The sequence below is a fragment of the Zeugodacus cucurbitae genome, chromosome 5 (genome assembly GCF_028554725.1).
Source record: "Zeugodacus cucurbitae isolate PBARC_wt_2022May chromosome 5, idZeuCucr1.2, whole genome shotgun sequence".
In the NCBI taxonomy this organism is placed as follows: Eukaryota; Metazoa; Arthropoda; class Insecta; order Diptera; family Tephritidae; genus Zeugodacus; species Zeugodacus cucurbitae.
In genome coordinates this window covers 62,864,067-62,887,319 of record NC_071670.1, presented here as the reverse complement: position 1 = coordinate 62,887,319, position 23,253 = coordinate 62,864,067, and the positions used below count along the sequence as shown (strand labels likewise).

Genomic DNA, 23,253 nt, shown 5'->3' with positions numbered 1-23,253 from the left:
GAACTTAGCCCTTCCTTACTTGTTTTCAATTTATTTTTTTACGAGAAAAATTTATTTTTTTATATTCAGTTTTTTTACAAACAAAATTTTATGAAAAAAAAATTTTCCGGAAAAGATTTACTTTTTTATATATATTTTTCAATTTATTTTAATTTTATGGATAAATAAATTTACGGAAAAAATGTATTTTAAATTTATTTTATTTACGAGAAAAATTTATTTTTCTATATTCAGTTTTTTTACAAACAAAATTTTATGAAAAAAAAATTTACGGAAAAAATTTACTTTTTTATATATATTTTTGCAATTTATTTTAATTTAATGGATAAATAAATTTACGGAAAAAATGTATTTTAAATTTATTTTATTTACGAGAAAAATTTATTTTTCTATATTCAGTTTTTTTACAAACAAAATTTTACGGAAAAAATTTATTTGTTTTATTTTTAAGTTTATTTTAATTTTATGCAAAAAATATTTTATGCTTCATAACTCTTAAAATTACCGTTGTCTATTACATTTTATAAACCACAAATTTATTTTTCCGTATTATAGTCAAACATTTATTCACATTAAGTCAACCACAAGTTATGCATAGAAGTACAGTAAAAACGAGAATATTTTTATGAGTCATTATTATTTACGGTACTTTGGAAATATTCGCATTTAGCACGCGCTATGGCTTACAACAACAATCGTTGTAATAAACGTGTACATTTATTATTTTTGCACAGCAAATTCCTCGTCTTAAAGTCAACAGCTAATTACATGGCTTTGGCTATGGGTTAAACTTATTACGACACTACACTATAGTATAATCGCATATTAACACGTTTTGGTGATTGGCGCAAAAAATTGAAGCAAATTACAAAAAAAATTCCAGCCATTCTCATACAAATAACTAGGTGAGTTTTAAATACCATTTTGTTCTATTAGTCTGTTGTGGAATTTATTTGATTCACGTGAGCCGTATTGTTTTGAAATTGATACGAACATAAAATGCCATTTATAGATAATAAAATAGTTGTAGTAATAAATTTTTGCAATCTCAATGAAACACTTCCTGGAATGTATGCCAAACAATGTGACTATAAATAAAATTCTTGGCGTGACAAGCGAATATTTAAATTTCTATACGTGTGTATACATATACTTATTTCACCCGTACTCACCTATCACTCTGATAGATTTCAACCGAAGAATTTAACTCAGCCAATTGTTCTTTCAGCAACTGTAAATTGGAATTGACAAAGCTCAGCTCGAGGGCAACTGTGTCGCGCAGCTTGCGATTTGTGGTGGCCTACAAATACAAATAAATAAATAAAGTAGAGGATTACTAAATTCTGCTTAATACATGCGAAAATACATATCCATATACAAAAATAAGATTACTCACTTTAAATAGGTTTTCAGCGCCTGCGCGCAGTCGCAGCTCCTTATTGATTTCCTGATTCAATTTGCAGCGACGATTCTGTAATTTTCCACGGCATGTGGCCGCACGCGGATCGGAGCCCTGAAGAGAGGAAAAAATTAAGAAGAATTAATGATTAGTCAACTGATTTTTAGAAGAAGGAATTTCAAGATATTTTATTATTTTATATATTTGTAGCACAGCAATGAGTCATACAATTAAATGAATACGCGAAAATGTAGCATAATAAAAATTCAACATCTTATGGCAGATTAGATATACATACATACACACATTCAATTATACATTATGTTCTGGGTTCTCAAACATACTAATTGGACTTGCTGGATAAATACTTAATTGCATCATATAAAGTTAATCTGAATTTTGGTGAAAATAATTCGCCTGATGACTCAGCTGAAATAGTTACAGTAGAAATAGTACAATCGGTGGGAAATTGGAATGTATATATAATATATAAGTCAGATTTATGTTGCTTTCCACAATTCATATTTAAGAGCAATGGTATGTCATCATATGCATGATTATATGACAAAAAATGTACAGCAAAATACTTAAGCAATTTAAATAAATTTGTAGCTAGCCATTGTTCTACCATAAAAAAATCGTTTCAATTTTTATACTCTCGCACCCTGTTGCTCAGAGTATCATAGTTTTGTTCACATAACGGTTGTTTGTGTCACCAAGAAATATAAGAGTTAGATATGGGGTTATATATACATAAATGATCAGGATGACGAGTGGATTTGAAATCCGGATGTCTGTCCGTCCGTCTGTCCGTCTGTCCGTGCAAGCGATAACTTGAGTAAAAATTAAGATATCTTAATGAAACTTGGAACACATGTTCCTTGGCACCCTGAGAAGGTTGCTTTCGAAAATGGGCAAAATCGGTCCACTGCCACGCCCACAAAATGGTGGAAACCGAAAACCTATACAATGTCATAACTAAGCCATACATAAAGTTATGAAAATGAAATTTAGAACATAGGATCCCATTAGGGAGGGGCACATTTGGATGTAATTTTTTTGGAAAAGTTGGCGTGACACTTATGGGTCAAAAACCATATCTCAAGAATTATTCGACCGATTTCAATGAAATTCGGTATATAACTCTTTTATGACACCCTGATGACACGGGTGGAATATGGGCGAAATCGGTTCACAACTACGTCTACTTCCCATATAACTCAATTTTGAATTCCATCTGATTCGTTCACTTTATAATGTATTCATAAGGAATCAATGAAGCTAGCGGAATAAAACTTTACACAAATACTGTATTTGAGCTGTGACATCACTTGTGGAAAAATTGTCAAAATCGGACCATGACTTTTCAAGGCCCCTGATATCGAACATGAAGAACTCAGTGCCTAAGGTTAATTTTTCACCGAAAATATAGGTAAATCCCTCAGATATTTTAATGTAATTCATTCCCTCTGAATTTTTTTCTTATAACAGTTTCTCTCTGTACCTGAAATGGTAAAAATCGGGTCATAACTTCCCTCAGATCCCATATACCTAATTATAAGTAATATTAAATTAAGTGAGCGTATAGTCTTCGATACATTGTATCTTGGTGGTGAAAACGAGTGAAATCGGTTTAGGAATTACCTCAGTCCCCATATACTATTTATGATGATTTTCGTTATTCTATTGAACTTTATACCAAATATATGGGTCGACTTGTGTTATCTTTATAAAATTACATCAATAAATTGCGAGAGTATAAAATGTTCGGTTACACCCGAACTTAGCCCTTCCTTACTTGTTTTTTCTTATTTTACACGCTATATTATTCTAAAGGAATTTTTTTTAGATACAGTATGCAAAAAAACACCCAATGTTTTCAGCGAAAATAAACATTTTCAAACCAATTTTGATAACAAAAACTAGATTTGGATGAAAATTTACTGCAGAATGTCAAATGTATTGATTTTTATATAAAAGTTAATAATATTTCCACAAAAACGCAAAATTCGTATTCGTACACCCCCAACTGACACCTGTAATCAATAGTTTAAATTCAAATTAGTACTTAGTGAGATATAATTTTTGTTTAATAACTTCGTACAATCGCCTTTGCATTGATTTCCTCAACTGTAAGTTTTGGGGCACTTTTGGCACTTTTTTCACAAAGTTGTTTCCGTCCCTAATATTGTAAATTTTCAACCCATTTTTAACGATAGACCATAAACTTTCAATTTGGTTTATATCTGGACTTTGAGGTGTTGTCTTTAGGTAGAATGGACAGTAGTAGAAATCCAAAGACGAATATCCAGAGTTGGTGAAACAAATATCGACCCCTCAATCCAAGTTTATCTGCACTTTGGTTGACATTTTTTCTTAGAATATCAATGTATTTCTTGGCACTCATTATTCCAGTGATTGGGATAAGTTTTCCTACTCCAGCTTCAGCAAAACATTCCCAAAATATGACGGAACCTCCACCGTGCTGTGGTGGGCAACCTAATGAAACGTTTACAAATTACTAGAATGCACAAAAATAAAGATTTTCGATTTTGGAGACATGTAATATTAGCAGATTAATCTAAATTTAATATTAAATATAGTTATAGAAGTGTAAAAGTATGGCATGACAAAAATAAATGTCTTCATCACATAAAGCTATTGCCCACAGTTAGCGTGGCATTAACAGTCTCATACGTATTATGAAGACCAATTTTGTACCATAACATAGTTCACGAATAACGTCCGAATGTTAATTTTTTACTGACTGTAAATAAATATCATTGGCTTAACAGAAGAAACATAGTCAGATCATATTACTATATGATCACCGAACAATTTTTTTCTTAATATGACTTGTTCACGGAAAATTATTCTAATAGAGAGACCGTTGTATGGCTTGGTGCATCACCCCACTGGAACAATTAAGTCCTCATGCCCTTCATATTGGATATTGGTATCGAAAAGCCACGATTGATAAGCCTGCAAATGATAATGAATTCGGCGTGCAACTATATCAAAGCGATTTGGTCTGAGGAGTCTCTTCAAGTGTGCTGGTACTACATATATGGCAATTTTGACTTCTAACATAGGTGAAGACATGAAGATATAAATATAAATAAATAAAAATATAAATATAATGTATAAGATGTAACAAAAAAAAAAAAGTATTTCTATTCGAAGTATAAGAAAAAAATGTGTCTATGAAACTGTTAAATATATAAAGAATATATTTTTTTGCATAAAATTTTAAGTATTTTTTTGCAATTTTCTTTTACAAGGTATAATAATAACATAAAAGCAAATGTTTTAGTAAAATTATAATATTTTATTCAATTCAATATTAAAGCTTTACGTTGTAATTAATTTACTTATATACTCACTTATAAATATATATCACAGCCCAATTAATGCTGTCCCATATAAAGTGAGTCTCCAAAAGCGGCCAATTAATGCAGAATTAGTTTAAATGTAAAATTATGGCGAACAAAACTCAACTTTTGGCCCACATAACAAAGTTGAATGGCATAACCATATTAGAGTAAACACTCACAAACTTACATTTTATGTATCTAGTATATCCACATAACGTATTATGGCATGTAAGCGTGCTTGCGGATGGACAGAAATGTCAACTGCCAAAAATGATGGACAACAAATGCTGAAAAAATAGGTGCATAAGCTTCATATGTAAATGTGTATGTTTGTATAAAGGTATTCATGTATGTCTGCAGACAGTAGGAAGAAGCAGAAAAGTGGTAATAGCAACAACAACAACACAACTGAGAGCCACCAACTGACTGACGAATGTCATCGCATGCAAATGGCAATCAAAGACACTGACAACGGAGGCGACACTGACAACAAAAGCGATGTGCTATAAAACAAAAACAACAACGCTACACACCAGAAACCAAGAGCAAGTCAACCGCACAAGCAAACTGCCGACAATTGTTTACAGCGAACCATGAAAATCACAATGTCGGATTGGTAAAGCGTAAAATGTAAATAGAACAACAATAGCAACAACTGTGGTACTGTGGTATGCAAGTAGTTGAACAGCGCGTCAAACAAAGTGTAACCGCAAGTACCAGCAAACATATATACATACAAACATATGTATGTATGAGTGTGTGTTTTTGTGTTGTCTATTTGCTTTCTGTTACACCCATTTGTATTACTGGTGGCTGGCAGTTTGTTAAAGAGTTGAAAAAAAAATTAAATTGGCGTCAAGACATCAAGCAAACACAGTTAAGAACACAAAAAAGGTTGTTGACACTATTTACATGCATGTTGTTGTTGTTGTTGTTGTTGGCGAAAAATGCTGTAAAAGCGGCAATTATTGACATACAAACAGAAATGTGTGTGTTTATTCATAAATTTCTATAAATTCATGTTATATAAATGCATGTATGCTTGTGTAGATATCTAAGTGGGGAACATAGATTATTGTGTTCGAAGCACCCACAATGTCGTTTGTAAGTATGTAGCTAGGTACATAACACATATTTGCTAAAGCTGTAAGCTCCAAGCGCAATAATAATTTCTTTAGCAAACAATATGGCAATATAACAAATAGCAAACAAGGCGCTCGGCAGAGGAATGGCGATAACCACAATACAGTATAGATACTAGTATATTGTCTATAGCCTCAATAATGAATATGGAAAAAAAAATTGAGCAAATAAAATATATTATATAAATATATATTTCAAGGTATCTATTTTAAAAAATCGGAAATCATAATTTCATAATCGAAATCAAATCGAAAGACAAAAATCCTCCTTATTTTCGAAGTCAAAGCACTCATTTTCGAAATTCGAAAATTAAAATTTTCAAAATTCAAGCACTTATTTTTGAAATCAAAACACACAAAGCCGAAAATTATAAAATCCGCAATCAAAGCACCTATTTTCGAAAGTCAAAAATCAAAATTTTCGAAATAAAAAAATTGCTTCTAAACTCTATCTCTTCATTATTGATGCCAATCATCTACAACATGGGACCCTTCCATCACAGTGAGGACATTCCTCTTCCTCTGTTGCTATCAGCTGACATTTCATTGAATTCTTCCCAATAAAATGCTCGACAGCCATTCGGACGTGATGTTCTAGCTTGTATAACTGCTGTGTTCTAAGCAACCATCAATCCACCTATTTTTAGGCAGAGTATTTCTCTAAAACAAATTAAGAATTACCGCCTGTGAATTTATTATTGTCGAAACTTCTGCAAAATCGTCGGAAAACTGAGAAATCTATGAAGATCAGGTACGAGGGCTGCTATATATATTTCTGACCTAGGCAACACTAAGTGTTGCCAGGTGCAATCTGGCATTTCCATTGGAAAGTTTGACATTTTTTAGCATAACATCACTCAGAACGTTTTGTCATTTTCGTGCGATCATTTTTCACAACTTTCGACGTGGATTATCGCGACAAGAGTGCATCGATGAACTAAAATCTTTGTATGGCCATCCTATAGCACTGTGAAAAACTGGTACAACGAATTCAATCATGGCCGACGCTCGCTCAAAGACGAATTCCGTGAAGGTCGTCCAAAAACAGCCGTTGTGCCAGAAAACATCCATGCCGTACGTGAACTGATAATGCAAGACCGTCATGTAACATAACTTCAGATAGAGGCATGCCTATGCATTTCTCCCACCAGCATACATTCGATATTGCATGAACACCTGGCCGTAAAAAAGGTTTGTTCTCGTTGGATCTCGCACAATTTGACAATCGCTCAAAAAAGGCTCAAAAAAAGTGCTTCGAAAATTGGTTTGAGCGCATGCAAAAGTGTATAAATCTTGATGGAGAATATTTTAAAAAGCAATAAAACCATTTTCGTTGATAAATATTCCTATTTTCATTATTAGGCCAGAAATATATATAGCAGCCCTCGTATACCGAATTCAGGCAGGAAGAGTTAAACACAGGTCTATTGGTTATATTGGAAGTGTTTTTCCAATTCTCTGGACGATTTGTCAAAACTTAAAGTATGGAAGTAAAGAATGGTATCTTTAAATTTGGACTTTCCTTTTTGAAATCCACATTAGTAAGACCGGTTCGTTCATTGATAGTGATATATAAACATTAATGAACTTATGGAACGCTTTATAAATGTCTAGGAACAACATTATTATGTCTATAATAGTTCATACAAACTAAGTTAATACTATTATTGAATCCAGGACAAATAGTAACCTTTAAAAATGATTTTGATAAAAAGTTCTTCCAGGGTTTAGAAGTTACATATACTCGTATGAAATTTGTAAATATATACATTTGTGTATATGTAAGCATAAATCACATTTACATAAAACCCCCAGATATTGACCTAGGAGCTTGAAAAGAGCGCTGTAAACAAAATCGCCATCAGCGCTTGTGCCACATAGTTAGAAGTTAGAAATGGAAAATGTGAAATGAAAAGCTACAAACAAACTGCTTTTGCAATAAAAAGCAAAGCAAAAGAGAAGCGAACAAAGAACAAGAAATCAGTCCGAAAGCGAGGCCAGTTGCCGCCACAAAAGTTGCGGCAGTGTCACTCACTGGCTTGAATGGAAACGGCGACTGTATGCGCGCCATCATCATCGTCGTGGCCGTCGACGGCCGCCAATACGTGCTTACCGCAAATGTCACGTACCCAGAACTCAATGCGCCATTGTTGCAAGCCAACGCTGGTGTTGGACGCTATGCCGCCAACGTCAACGTCATGACCAACAGTGTCATCGCCAGCACTATCGAACGCCAAACGGTGAGTGCACCCCACCGACAGCGACCGCCTGAGCTGTCAATGCACTCGTTTGTGGTGGCCAAGAACTCATGGAGTTTGGTCGGTCGGTCGGTTGTACGGTTAGTTGTTGTGACGGACGGTTGATCGTCGTTCGGTCATCTGTTGTGTTGATCGCTTTGTGGCCATTTATTTTTCTGTGTTGCAAGCAAAGTGTTGCACTATGCATTTGTCTATCTTTTCAAGCTAGATTTGTGTATTCTACACAAACACATACACCAGCACTCACATATTTACTTTATGGTTCACCCAGCACTTATTGCCGCATTTCATGCGATCGAAATGGTGGAAGCATTTAATGTTGCTTTTGTTTTGCTTTTTGTTGGCGGTGGCTTGTACTGTTTTAGCATGCTTTGTGTAGGCAGGAGCGCGTAGCTTCTACATCGCCCCCAACAATGTGATGCATAGTGCATATACGCGTATATGCTATGGTGGTAGCGCATTGGAGTTTGTTTTTCTCTAAATACATGCGCTCACGATAAGCTTCTCCAATTTTATAACATTGTCAGTTGCATTTAATTGCGGAAATAGTTAGATTTAATTAATGTTTGGTGTGAAGAACAGACTTTTCCGCTTTCCTGTCGCTGGCGTGCGCAGTCCGTTTAGAATATTTAATGGTAGCGTGAAGCATTTGAAGTTGCGTGTAACTTCGTGACGACTTGCAACGTCTTCCACAAAACGTGAGTCATAATTAAGACGCATGCGTTAGTTGTCAATTAGAACAAATTTATTTATATAAACAACTTTTTGTATTAATTGGAGAAGGCAGATTTATATTTCTAAGTTAATTTTTGAATTTTAGATTACAAAAAATTAAATTTCTTGGGAAAGTGTTTTTTTTAATTTAAATATTTTTTAAGTTTATTTATCTTCTATAATATAAAAATGAATCGCAAAATGTGTTGCTAAGCGCATAACTCGAGAACCGCTCAACCGATTTCGCAAATTTTTTGTTTAGAATTATTTTAGAGGTCTCGGGATGGTTCTTATATATATATATATTTGGCGTAGGAACCGTTTTAAGCGATTATAGCCGAATCCACCAGAGCGCGCCACTCATTCCTCCTTTTTGCTTTCTGGCGCCAACTGGAAACACCAAGTGAAGCCAGGTCACTTTGCACTTGGTCTTTCCACCGGAGTGGAGGTCGTCCTCTTCCGCGGCTTCCTCCAGCGGGTACTGCATCGAATACTTTCAGAGCTGGAGTGTTTTCTTCCATCCGTACAACATGACCTAGCCAGCGTAGCCGCTGTCTTTTTATTCGCTGAACTATGTCAATGTCGTCGTATAAATCGTACAGCTCATCGTTCCATCGTCTGCGGTATTCGCCGTTGCCAATGTTTAGAGGACCATAAATCTTGCGCAAAACCTTTCTCTCGAAAACCCCAAGAGTCGTCTCATCGGATGTTGTCATCGTCCACGCTTCAGCGCCATACATCAGGACGGGAATAATGAGCGACTTATAGAGTTTGATTTTGGTTCGTCGAGAGAGGACTTTACTTTTCAATTGCCTACTCAGTCCAAAGTAGCACCTGTTGGCAAGAGTGATTCTGCGTTGGATTTCAAGGCTGACATTGTTGGTGTTGTTAATGCTGGTTCCCAGATAAACGAAATTATCTACAACTTCAAAGTTATGACTGTCAACAGTGACGTGGGAGCCAAGACGCGAGTGCGCTGACTGTTTGTTTGATGACAGGAGATATTTCGTCTTGTCCTCATTCACCACCAGACCCATACGCTTCGCTTCTTTATCTAGTCTGGAAAACGCAGAACAAACGGCGCGGTTGTTGCTTCCGATGATATCAATATCATCGGCATACGCCAGGAGCTGTACACTCTTGTAGAAGATTGTACCCTCTCTATTTAGTTCTGCAGCTCGTATTATTTTTTCCAGCAATAGATTGAAGAAGTCTCACGATAGTGAGTCACCCTGTCTGAAGCCTCGTTTGGTATCGAACGGCTCGGAGAGGTCCTTCCCGATCCTGACGGAGCTTTTGGTGTTGCTCAACGTCAGCTTACATAGCCGTATTAGTTTTGCAGGGATACCAAATTCAGACATCGCGGCATAAAGGCAGCTCCTTTTCGTGCTATCGAAGGCAGCTTTAAAATCGATAAAAAGATGGTGGGTATCGATTCTTCTCTCTCGGGTCTTTTCCAAGATTTGGCGCATGGTGAATATCTGGTCCATTGTAGATTTTCCAGGTCTAAAGCCACACTGATAAGGTCCAATCAGTTCGTTGACGGTGGGCTTTAGTCTTTCACACAATACGCTCGACAAAACCTTATATGCGATATTGAGGAGACTTATACCACGGTAGTTGGCGCAGATTGTGGGGTCTCCCTTCTTATGGATTGGGCAGAGCACACTAAGATTCCAATCGTCAGGCATGCTTTCTTCCGACCATATTCTACAAAGAAGCTGATGCATGCACCTTATCAGTTCTTCGCCGCCGTATTTGAATAGCTCGGCCGGTAATCCATCGGCCCCCGCCGCTTTGTTGTTCTTCAAGCGGGTAATTGCTATTCGAATTTCTTCATGGTCGGGTTCTTACGGAGAGAAAAATTAGAAAATTTTCCTGAAAAAGTCTTAAATCCACAATTTTCTAATCACCCATACAAACAATTTGTGTCGTTAGTTTCGAAAAAAGTCGAGAAGGGCCATACCGATCTGGCTAATTTTAGTTTTGAAATATTTATTGAAGGCCAGGGAAGGATTAGAAAGTAAGTATGTATCGAAAAATTATGAGGAAGATAACAAGAAGATGATTTTATTTGAATTGACAACAAAATTATAAAAAAAAATACACAAAACAAAAAATAATAATATTTTGAAAGTTGTCATTGCTGCTTTGTTAAAATATTTGTATCATTGTTCAATTGTATAAGGCTGTGTCGATAGCCCAAAACAATTTGTAACAAGTAGGGAAAGGCAACCGAACATTTTATACTCTCGCAATTTATTGATGTAATTTTATTACACACAATTTGAAATAAAGTCCAATAGAATAACGAAAATCAGCATATGTAGTACATGAGGGTTGAGGTAATTCCTGAACCGATTTCACTCATTTTCAACGCCCAGTTATAATGGGAATAGGTGCAACTTGGCACCTGTTAGTAGACAGACAAACGGCAATTCGGCCTTGAAATTACTCATAAATTGCAAATCAACGAAACACCGGCCTGCAAAATCGCCAAAAAAAGAGCTATAAAGAAGATTATGTAGATATTCAAGTCGCTGGAGGCACTGCACAGGACTTTAAAAGATTTACGCGACAATGAAAATATTTTTGTTGAAGCCATGATTCTGTTGGCAGGTGATTTTCGCCAGACTATTCCTGGATCAACTGTTGCTGACGAACTAATCACATTCCTAAAATCATTTAATTTGTGGCGACACATAAAGAATCGCCTATTAACTAATAACATACGAGTGTTTTTCCAACAATATCATACTGCGATTGTAGAAATAGTTGAAAGTGGTAGCGACGCAGTTGACACCTCGATGGATTAATAACATTTTTAACGGGTTTCTGTCTGTCACTTCATGGCCTCGAAAGAGAAGTTTTCCTGACATGAAACCTCAATATGATAACCATAAATGACTGATTGAATGACCTATATTGGTGGTAAAACAAATATATCGATGACCTTAATGCGACAATTTAGAATTTCGGTCCAAGAGGGTTGACACAGCTACAAACCAGTATGACGTAGTCAATTATCCCAAACTGTTTAAAATTGCCTGAACTATCACCACTCACTTTGCAATTAAAAGTAGTGTGAGTTGTCATCATGCTGCGTAACATAAATAAACCTCGAGTAATCAATATCGTCGCCAAGATTGGACCAACTTAATTTAATGTATACCTTAGCCACAAAAACGTGTGGCCGGGTCTGCTAGTTTATAATAAAATGAAATCATACTTTTAAAATATAATATTTTATAGAAATTAGAGTTCTTGAAATCCGAAATTTCGATAGCGGCAGTGCATTTTTGCTTCAATTAACCTATTATAAAGACAAAACGAATGTCTCTTATTAATGCTTAAGGCAAAAAAAGGTTGATTATAGTCTTTTATGACCGATCTGTGAACTTTGGATAATCATAAAAATCTTAAAAAAATTCACTATAATATTAAATTTTTTGTTGATAGATAGACCTGTTGTATTCGAATATTGTATTCTAATCAATTAGAGAAAGCGGCAGCATCGTTTTTTAGGGAAATGATATCGATATCATTAGTATATAAACGTTTTCTTATGATTTTATATCTGAGACGCAAGCAATCGTCAACATTCAGGAAACATTTTTTCTCAGTAATTTTCAAAGTAACTCAACCACAATTTTATAGACAATATTTAATAAGCACTTGTCAACACTACTCTACTTTATTATTCTACGATATCCATTCTGTAATTATTTGCACTGATTTGAAGGCGTAGTGAGAATAAGAAGAATGTTCACACAGCTGTTGGAAAAACTACACTTCTAATCGTAGTAATCATCATAAAGTGCTTTAACTATAACAAAGTAGTATGACGACCATTTTGAGTACATAGATATGTGTTAAAATGACAATGTCAACAGCTGTCATACATTATGGAAATTCTCATCACCCCCCTAGTAGGGGTGTTAACAGGTCACTATCTGATTAAAAGACACGCACGCAGACTAGTAGTAGAAGAAGAAACTATAACAAATCTTCTATTCGGATGTAAGGCTCTCCATAGAAAAAGCAACTATCGGACACGGTTTCCTCGACGATTTGGCGGAAGTTGTACATATTAAAGTTTGTATGTTATTTAATTTTTTCAATCCCACTGGGTGGCTCAGATAAGACATAACACTGTGAGAGAGTTCCAGTTCTGGTGGTTTTACAATGGGATTCCCAAAGGCTTTGGTGCGTCGACAGACAACTACTAAACCTAACCTAATCTAGATTAAATAATTTTTTATGCTAATACGCTAGACAGACGGCAAAGTTATCCCCGATTAACTGCGCTTTTAATCAGTTCCAATTTTGTGGGTGACAGACGGCAGCAAAGCGAGTTATAAACTCGCATAACAGCTAATTGGCAATAATATTTCCATTTTGGTGAAATAAAATTGGATAGAAAGCAATTATTGCGGTTGTTAGCCGCACAAATAGTACAAAATCACTAATCATTAAAAAAAGAGATATAAATATGTTATTATTATTACTTCCATTATAGAACAAAATTAGAATGCGTATGTTTTTGTTTACATTTATTTGAAAAACATATGTCAGTATTGCATAAATTCATTCACAATAGATAAAAAGTGGCCATGTTTAACAATGTTGCCAACGAAAATGCCACGAACTCCCACTAACTCTCTAAAATTTTGAGAATTAAATGGGAGTTAGTAAACGGAGTTAACTGAGATAACTCTCGAATTAACCCCGATTAAAGCAGTTATTCCGAGTTAACGCCGCCGTCTGTCAGGGGTATAACCAAGATGCCCTCAACCCTCAACTATGGTCAAGAGTTTGCAATTTAGGTGCTTAATGCCTTTATACAACCACAAGGGTTAATTCCTTCTAATCTCTTTCTTTGTAAAATAGTACGAGTTTATTTGAAAGCAGTTATTAATACTAATAATCTAGTTTTAGCTAAAATAAAAGATATGCAACTATTAAAGATTCGCCAGAGTGACGGAACAGCATGACTTGCTATTATTTAATTTTAATATATTTTTAGTGTAAATAATACATTCAAAAAGATAACACTTCATATGAGCTCATGAGTTAACATAATATATGCAGTAAGGTACAAAAAAACAAGTCACTATACAAAATCGCATAAGCCTCTATATACTCCACATATAAAATACAAATATAGTTCAACTGCATTAAAAATATTTATTTAACTGCAAATAAACTAAAAATGAAACGCGAGTTGATAGGCGTATCTTAATCTCTTGCGAATGCTCGACTTATCGCTGAGGCTTTAAGCGAAATGCGGACGCGATAGTGAACGGTGCGATAAACGACGATTGCTTCATTTCCAGCAGCAACAACAGCAACAATATGAACAACAGCTACAACGACAACAGCAACAAGAACAACCTACCGCGTAGGCATAGAGAATAACAGCAACAACAGCGTATGCATACAAAACAACAGTGGCTTACAAAGTCAAGTAAATTTGCAACAATTGCAAACAATGCGATAAGCGAAGAATACACAAGTCGACAGGCGCAACGCGGCGTTACAAATATTGGCTGCTGGGCGCTGAGCGCTGATACCTACATACCAGAAATATACGTTTGTATCCATGTGTTGTTGCTAGTGCCATGTTGCTGAAGCGGAAACAATTCGCTCAGACACGTGATTGTGTTGGCATTCTACGGTAAAATATCGCAAAGAACGCTAGGTAATATGGAATATATGTGTGTGTTCAACACAATATTGCAATATTGCTGAAAAGGGCGTATAAACAGCGCCAATGTTGCAACAGAATGCCACATCGCTTCGCTGGCGAATCGCATACGCAACAACAACAACGATTGTACGCTTGTCAGGCACAATCAATATTTTCCGACTTTCGTTGGATATGTGTGTGGTCTTCTGTTTAACTTTTTAGACTTGGATATTTATTATACCCCATGCATCGATTTTAGTTGTGAAATTTGAAGAAAAAATTAGAATAAATTTTTTCAGAATATAATTTTCAAAACTTTCACAAATTATTTACAACTGTAAGCCTTCTTTAATAACTTTAACTTATATGATTGATATTATTTATTTTTAATTTTTGTACAGGTGGCAACTCTGCACAAAATTAATTTTAACTTCTTAAACTTCTAGTAATACCCATATTTCAAAAATTCGTTTGTTAAATTTTGTAGAATTATTTATTTTTTGGACCAGCTGGCAACTCTTCACTAAAATAAATTCAACGGAATACCTTCTTATACTTCTATTAATACCCATATTGCAAAAATTAGTTTGTTATATAAATTTTGTAGAAATAAATTTTTTGAACAAGTGGCAACTCTTCTCAAAAATATTTTTAATTTTCAGGTTTTTAAAGTTTTATTATTTCTATCGCGTTGTTTCAACAATATTCTTTTGAATTTAGTGTTGCCAACAGGTGGCAACCCTTTTAATTATATTCATTATATTTAACGCATTTAAGCACTTCTCAAAAATTTACATCAGATTTACCAATTAAGAACACTTATTGAGGGTATAATCCTTACTATATATTCTTTCTCTAATATTTTCGTATACTCAGACTGCAAGGTGGTCTACGTCACCATCGCAAGGGGAACTGAGTGGCTCGTCTATACTCGTATCGGAAGAAGGTTGTCAGCAGAATTCAGTTGACAAGCTCACCCAGCAGGCTTCGAAAATTTCAAAAATTTCAACACAATGTTTTTGTTGTTGTAGTCAATTAAAATGAAAGCTTAAGAACTGGGGTGTAGCCACAGCTAAATTAATTTAATAATAAATAATGTATGGCATACCATAATTAAATTAGCATTTTAACATGCCACCCTTTTACTTGAATGCACTTGTATATGCGCCTGTGCCTCTATCTAGAGGTTAGAATTTTCTTTCAGCTGGCTAACTGCATTGACTCAATCTGCATATATTAATTTACAACAAGACAACCTTTCTTTCCATTCAATTTGTTATGAGAACTTTTGATCATGAGAAGACTTGTAATTATATGAAGTATACGCACATGCGCGTTGAGAAACTGAGGAACAAATTTGAAAACTCTCACTGCTCATAAATAAATAAGTAATCTTTTGAGATAATTTTAAGTAGGGTAAAGAAATTTCATATAATTTATGGTATTAAGTTGATTTTACTGAGAAAACTAATGCTTTGGGAAGTAAAGAAGCTCAGATGTGTGATTTAAATGTGGGTCCACAAATTCATATTGGCAATTAAATTAAATTGAACTAAGCTTTGATTTTTTATTTTATCTTTGCTTTTTTTGATTTTTGAATCAGCCTCATTTTTTAAGATATTCGATTCAAGCTTGTACTCATCTTGTTATTTAAGCTTCGCGCTGAAATGTAGACAACATTTATTACACAAAATTCATACCTCGAGTTTAAAGAAGAATCACACATATACTCGTACTTTTAGTGCGTCATCAATCAATTTTTGCTTACTAATAATAACAAACATCACTGCTTTGAAGGTCTTTCTTTTTTTTACAATTATTTAATTGCTTATTTCTTCACTTTTAATACAATATTTCCTAGCTGTAGCCAACCTGTCTACACTCATATAAATATGTAATTAAAACACACAAATTATGTTAAATTAAGAAACAATAAATTCCTATTTAAAAGAAGAAACAATAAAGGAAGCAGCAAAAAAGAAGCGCGGAGCAAGTTAAAAATAACAGCATACTCGGTAGACAACTCTCGATTACGCAGAAGGAGTTGATACTTGATACAGTCAAAGGCGATTACCACGTCACAGCATGTAGAGATTTATGCGCATGAGTGTTGTTTATGTGGCACTACAAAATAAATTAAATGTAGTGAATAGAACAGGCCGGACACACCTACACTGCTGGAGTGCGGCGGTGTGCACGTGTTGTGGCGCGGAATGCGGCATGAAATTGGTGGTCGTCTATTGACGAAGTGATGAGCTAAGCAAGTTTCTTATATTTCTGTACTTATACTATGATTGTTTAGTACTCATGTACTGTGGTTTATTTCAAGTATTACCTATTTCAAATAAGCGTCTACTATCTTTACGGAGCTTGGTATTTTCAAAATCTGTTCTGTTATCCTTATTTTTAGACCCTAAATAACAAAATGAACCTATATTTGTGAGAAGTTAAGTGAAAATATAAACTTTTTGACAAAAGAGCACCGCTCAAAGATAGCATGCTGAGAAGTAGCGAATCGAACACTGCTAATAAGATATTAGATAGTAGGTTAAGGAACTACTATGACTGTTTGTTTAAAAAAATTAAGTATTTTTTAAGAAAAAATATAATTTTTTGAAGAATATTTGATGTGAAATAAATATCATTGAAACTACTTTCATTCATATTCATAGAAAATGTCTATAAGTGGTAGAACTGCCCCACTGTGCTTGAACTCATCTTTATTGTCGATTTGATTAAAAATTCCACTTTTTTATTACAATTGTTTAATTATAATTTTTTATATGCACAATTTGTTATTTGAATAATAAAACAACGCCAGAGAACCGGAACTCACAGCAGTCGTCGAGGGTAATTGCCAAGTACTTGAAGTGAATGAAAATAAATCGCATTAAATTCAATACGAAGATATTAAAAGTCAATTAGAAAGAATGTATAAAAATAATAATTTTTTCACTTTAAATGCGATTCTACGCAAGTAATAAATGTAAATCCACGGGCAAAAGTAATGAAAATTCAAATTAATAAATAATGGAATATTACGCAGTGATGGGAAAAAAAGCTTACGAAACAATCAAGCATATTTAATTACGAAATTAACCTTAAGGTGGCTTAAAAACCGATGAACATTATTTACAAACGATTTTAATGTGGCCTTTTCCGAAAAGGTTAAATGCGCATTCGGGCATAAGAAATATGGAGAAGATAAATTCACAAACCGTAATTAAACAAAATTGCTGAGAATTTATTATCTAAAAGTTGCTTTGGGCTGGATTTGGCGATGGAAAATCGTACTAAATCATTTAAGTAAACTCTAAATTCGGTCAGAATATTTAAATTGCTATCAATTCTTCCAAAAAAATCCATTAAATTTGTACTAAAATTTAATTTCAACCCTGTGAATAAAGAAGTTCCAGTAGCTCCTCAAAAATGCCAATTACCTTGCAAAAATGCTCGTGTCGTTCATTGAGTTATGAAATCGCGGCAAATCAGCTACTTAGCATTCCATACTAAACGTGATCAGTAATACATAAATCTGTATGTATGTGTGACTGTGGCTCATCAGTCGAAATTCCATTGAAATCGAAACTGTTTTACCGAAGGCTTTTCTGCTTTTTCGCCGCTTTTTTGCCGATAGTAGTCGGCGCTGAATAGCAAATAAATTTGGGCGCCTGCGTGGAATGGGCGCTTATTAGGCGGTTGTCTTTTTTTTGTTGGCACTCGGAGTGGAGAAAATGCTATAAATTTGTATGAAGTAATCTGAGTTAGCAGATAATACTAGTGCTATATTTATGCAGGTATTTTGTATGCCGTCGAATGTGAAATAAATAGAAATCACTCACTTTGTAGAAATGGGTGCTTGAATTGAAATGAGAGGTTACTTTGTATATTTTACAAGGGTTACTAAATTTGTTTCGAGATTAATAATTTTTTTTTTTAAATATTAGATATAAATTTTTGAAGCCTGGGTGGTACTTTTCTACTATCAAAACTACAGTGTGCTTCAAAAACATGTATATGCTTCAAAAGATTAGAAAAAAGTTAACCTAAACCTTTCGAGTATCAGAATGTCTCAGCAACAGTTACTCATGCCTTTCCAGTTCCTGAAATTCAAAAGTCAAATAATATATTACATATTCTCCTCTCATTATAATCATTCCAAGTCCAAACTCCACAACAAAAAATTCGGTAGCCACCCTCATATTATACCACACATAGTTATATGTATAATATAATTCCATATGCACTCGCCCCCATCACAACTGCTTGCTTTCATAAATAGACACATCTGTACACACAACACGTGCTGTATTTGTGATTTAACTTTGGAGACTTTAAAATTTAGTAAGACAAGTTACAAATTGACTAAAATTATAATGCATGTCATTGCCCGTCGTTGCTGTCAGCCATATTGATTAGATGCGATAAAGTTGTTGACCAACACGAAGCGTTTCGTAGCAAAACAAAAAGTGCCGCTGTCAACGCCAAAAACCACAACAAAAGCAAAAAAGGTGAAAAAACGTGAAAAGAAAAATGAAAACTAAAATAGGAATTAACAAAATTAATGATTGGCTTGGCCACAAAAGAAAATTATATGCAACTGCGAAGGTAATTGGCAAACTGGCTGCAATGACCTCGCCAGGAAGAAAAGTGAAAAAATATGTCAAACTCACTTTCATTGATTTCTCAATAGTTACTTTCATAAAATGATTATGGCTTTCACCCTAAAGGTTTGCTAAGGTTATTTTCGCGATAAGCACTTTTGACTTGTGCCTTCGGAAGTAAATGTATACCACGGTATATTAATATTCGCCGGTAATAAATTTGTTTAAAATATGATGAAACAGGAAGATGGAACTTTAGGTGAGATTCTACAGACACCGTTGTCACCGCTTTATTCAGTTATCATTCTATTAAGCTGAATAAGCCCTAAATGCCAAAAGAACCGGAAGAGTCGCTTATGAAGAAGTTCTCAATATGATTTATTCTGTTCTGTTTTTTTTTCTTAAAAAAGGTCGGCATTTCAATATTATTTCTTGGAAGGGACCGGTGAATGATTGGAGATAATGAAGAAGATAGTTTCTGAATGGGTAAAATGTCATAATTGAAGACCTTGTTTTAATCTACGCATGTGGATATCTAAAGGTTGCTCGTTACAGGGGCGAAGTCAGTTTGAAATCATTCCACCAAACCAGCGTCGAATAAGATTAAAAAGTGGTAACCCTAGATTAATAGACTTGCGAATGTATGATGGGAGGTGACTTTAACCACCTTTTATTAGTTTTAATTGTGTGCAAGATAAGTTTTAGGTCGAATCTAGGTAAGTAGAATACCAGTCTTTGAACATAATCGCTTCAGTACTCCGACAACCGTTCTTTATTCTACCAAGTTTAGTTATATCGACGATTTTTGATGATTTCTAGATCGTTGGGTATAATAAGGTTAAGATAATGAATAGTCTTCTGTACTGTCCAATCACAACTTCAGGGAAGCTAGACCTAAAGTTCATTTGCTCTTATTTGCTGTTCCATCAAACTTGTTCGATAAACTTATCGATTGGGTCCTCGAGTTATACCTAGGTTGGTCCGTTAGAAGATCGTTAGGTTTTGAATAGGATGCAACCGACTTGGCCCAAGCGAGTCTTTCTTTCAACTGTTTTACCTATGTATATAGGGAATAGTGAAAGAACGTGTGCTTGAAAATCGTCGTGTTAGAATAGATAAACATATAATATATAATAAGATATGGCCTCGAAAGGCAAATAAGAGTTATCGTTCATATTTGACGGGGAGAACTAAGGATTATTCCCACCGGAGTATGCATGAAATATTCTATTAATTGTTGGTTGTAATTACATTTAACCACTCAAGCTACGAAAATTATATTAAAATTCATTAAAATCCATTAAAATCTCGATTGTTTTCTTAACAATCATGTTTAAATGTGTTGAACCGTTAAACAATAATAAATGCATAAAATCTCACCGCTTATCTATTCCGAAATATGCATACTCATAATAGCAACATTATGTTACACTAAATAAATTTTTATTAGCGGTGTAAATGAAGCAGTGAAAATTATATGCAAAAACGTTCAACGACGTCTAACAGCTTTCCATTTATAGAGAGGCGGCGCCAACAGCACATTACATTGGCCTTTAATGCACGATAACTGCACTAAGTCCACCGTCACTTGAACGTCTCACGACAACCATACATACTCATATATCTTAAATTTATGGTATATACTTAATAATTCAGTGCACTTTCTTCTACACTACAGCCATCACGAGTCACAAATTTTTCAACACCGCCAATTAGCCATGCCAAAATAGAAAATTCACAAAAAAGCGGGCAAAAAGCGCGAAATGAATGTAAGCAAAATGCAAATTTGAATATTTATGGCTCGTTTGCTGGTGAAATGGACCCTTTCTGGCAAACACTTGCAGCAGCAGCAGCCACAGTCTGGCATCATGCCGTGCATCGTTAGACCGCATTGTGTAGTGGAAACACGAGCGATTGGGCTGCTGCAAATATGCAGATGAAGTGCAATGTGCATAAATTACAGCAAAAGTAGGGGACTTCGAAATTTGGTTGAGGTGGCATTCTATGCTAAGTTATTTATGTAGTTGCTTTGAAAAGTGAGGTTAGGTTAATGTGCGTGAAATTTCGCCTCAAAATTGAGAAATTTTTGAAATATTCCGGTTTAATTTCTTCAGATTTTACTGCTTGTGACTTCACATGGGCGTAAAATATAGACTGTAAAAATATAGATTGTATAAAGCCATCATCCGTTAAATATCTTCAACACTATGACTGTTGTCATTGTTCTGAGTTATATTGGCTGCGGTTGCTAACAAATTTTTAACTCCCTAGTATTTATTATATATTAAACTATTCCCCTAGTAACCCCTGAGTTGATTGGTGTCTACAAAGTACTTGATTTCCAAATCAAACATGTACATATAAGAGGTGTGTTCAAAAAATAACGGGAATTTTGGTTTTTTGAAAATATGATTTACATTAATGTTGTTTATATCTAAATAATAAAAATAAATAAATTATGCAAAATTAGAAATTTTTAAATTCCCGTTATTTTTTGAACACAGCTCGTATCAGTAAGTAGGCTGCCCAAAACCCATTTTTCAGATCATATTATAATACTTTTAAATTTTTAGATTATGAATTATCAAAAAGATCGTTAAATTTTCGAAACAAAGATGCAAATTTAAAAAAAATATGTAGTTGAAAAACCTGAGAAAGCCGATCTCCTGGGTATAAAAAAAAAATAAAATTTCAGCAAGCGTGACAAAAACAATAACAAATTTGATGTAAAATACGAAAAAAATTTAAATCCAAAAAAAATTATAAATGATTAATAAAACCAACAACGAGTGCATTGACCACAGCGACTATCAACGACAACTAATTTTACAGCCGGATGTCTTGCAGTCATTGCGGCTAAATTAAACAATTATCGGTAAGGTAATGCAAAGTAAAGTTGCAGTGAAATAACGAAAAAAACCGTTAAACGAAATTAGGATGATTGGTTTTTCCAAGCGAGGTGCTTGAATATAATAAAATTGCAAAAACAATTTGAACAGAAATATTTGTAAAATGAAGTTGTATGAAGAAATTGAGCAAATCAATTATTTACTCATGATTGTGTCCAATAATAGTAGCAAAAAACTGCCAAAAAATCATTCAAACTCACCGACCTCAACTCACAATTCAAGCGCGAAAAAATTGTGTGAAAAAATGCGTAAAACATTAACCCACAAATGTTTGCTTATTATTTAGCTGAAATGTTGTTTATTCGTTATTCCAGTAGTTGGTAAACCATTTGCATAGACCATCTTTCAAAGTTACTGCGACAAAAGCCGAGATTTTGCAAGGCGCGTGTGTCGCGAGCGTGTATGCCATACAATAACTGTTGTTTGCTGTTTTGTTGCTGCAATTTGTCGCCGTTTGGCCGTGAAGTGTTGGCGTTGTTGTCAAATAATGCCTCAAATCATTCGTAGTTTTTTAACCATTTAACCCGATCACATCACACACCACAATAGACATGGACCGGGCAATATATTTAAGCTGCGAACGCCACCGAAACAGCAGCAAACGCTCGCAGTGCTCAAGCTGTTTGTCGGCGGCAGCTTTTACAAAGCAAATTTAATTTTTTTCCTTCTTTCTCACTTTTCTTCATAGTTATTGCAACAAGTTGGCCGCATTTATGCAAAAATGCAAGGGAAAACACTTAAAGGGAGTGAGCGTATAAAAGAAAGCATTTGGCGGGTTTCCAAATCCGCTTTGGTTGCTAAAATGAAACGAAACTTTTCCATATTCCATTTGCATGGATAGAAAAATACACAACAAAAAACATGCCCTATTTGCTACGGTTTTTCTTTGGCAACAGTTATTAGCGCTATGGGAAAGAAAATTATTGTAATTTATACCATACTGACAGGCAGATATACTCGTATAAATTATATAAGCGGATTTTTGCATGTTTCTTGCGAAGAAATTGCAAATCTCGCAGTTGAACAGCTTAAATTTCATTTTGTAAACCTATTTATTGCTGCGAGTGGTATATGTATATGCTGTTATTTAGAGTATGAATTTTAAGCTTGAAATAAAGCAGGGCTTCCTGGGAGTCTTAGTTTTTTCTTCGATATAAATATTTA

General features: G+C 34.5%; 1 protein-coding gene across 4 annotated transcripts in view; it reads right to left on the bottom strand.

The window, feature by feature from the left end:
* The window catches only part of LOC105208857 (rhophilin-2-A), a 273,352-nt gene that overhangs the window by 11,978 nt on the left and 238,121 nt on the right, over positions 1-23,253 (bottom strand). For all 4 annotated transcript variants that reach the window (XM_054230613.1, XM_054230612.1, XM_054230614.1 and 1 more), the window contains 2 exons: positions 1,397-1,513; positions 1,173-1,300 (listed from right to left, as the gene is read on the bottom strand). In XM_054230613.1, the coding sequence (XP_054086588.1) occupies positions 1,173-1,300; positions 1,397-1,513 (245 nt within the window). The remainder of the gene's footprint in view (positions 1-1,172; positions 1,301-1,396; positions 1,514-23,253) is intronic.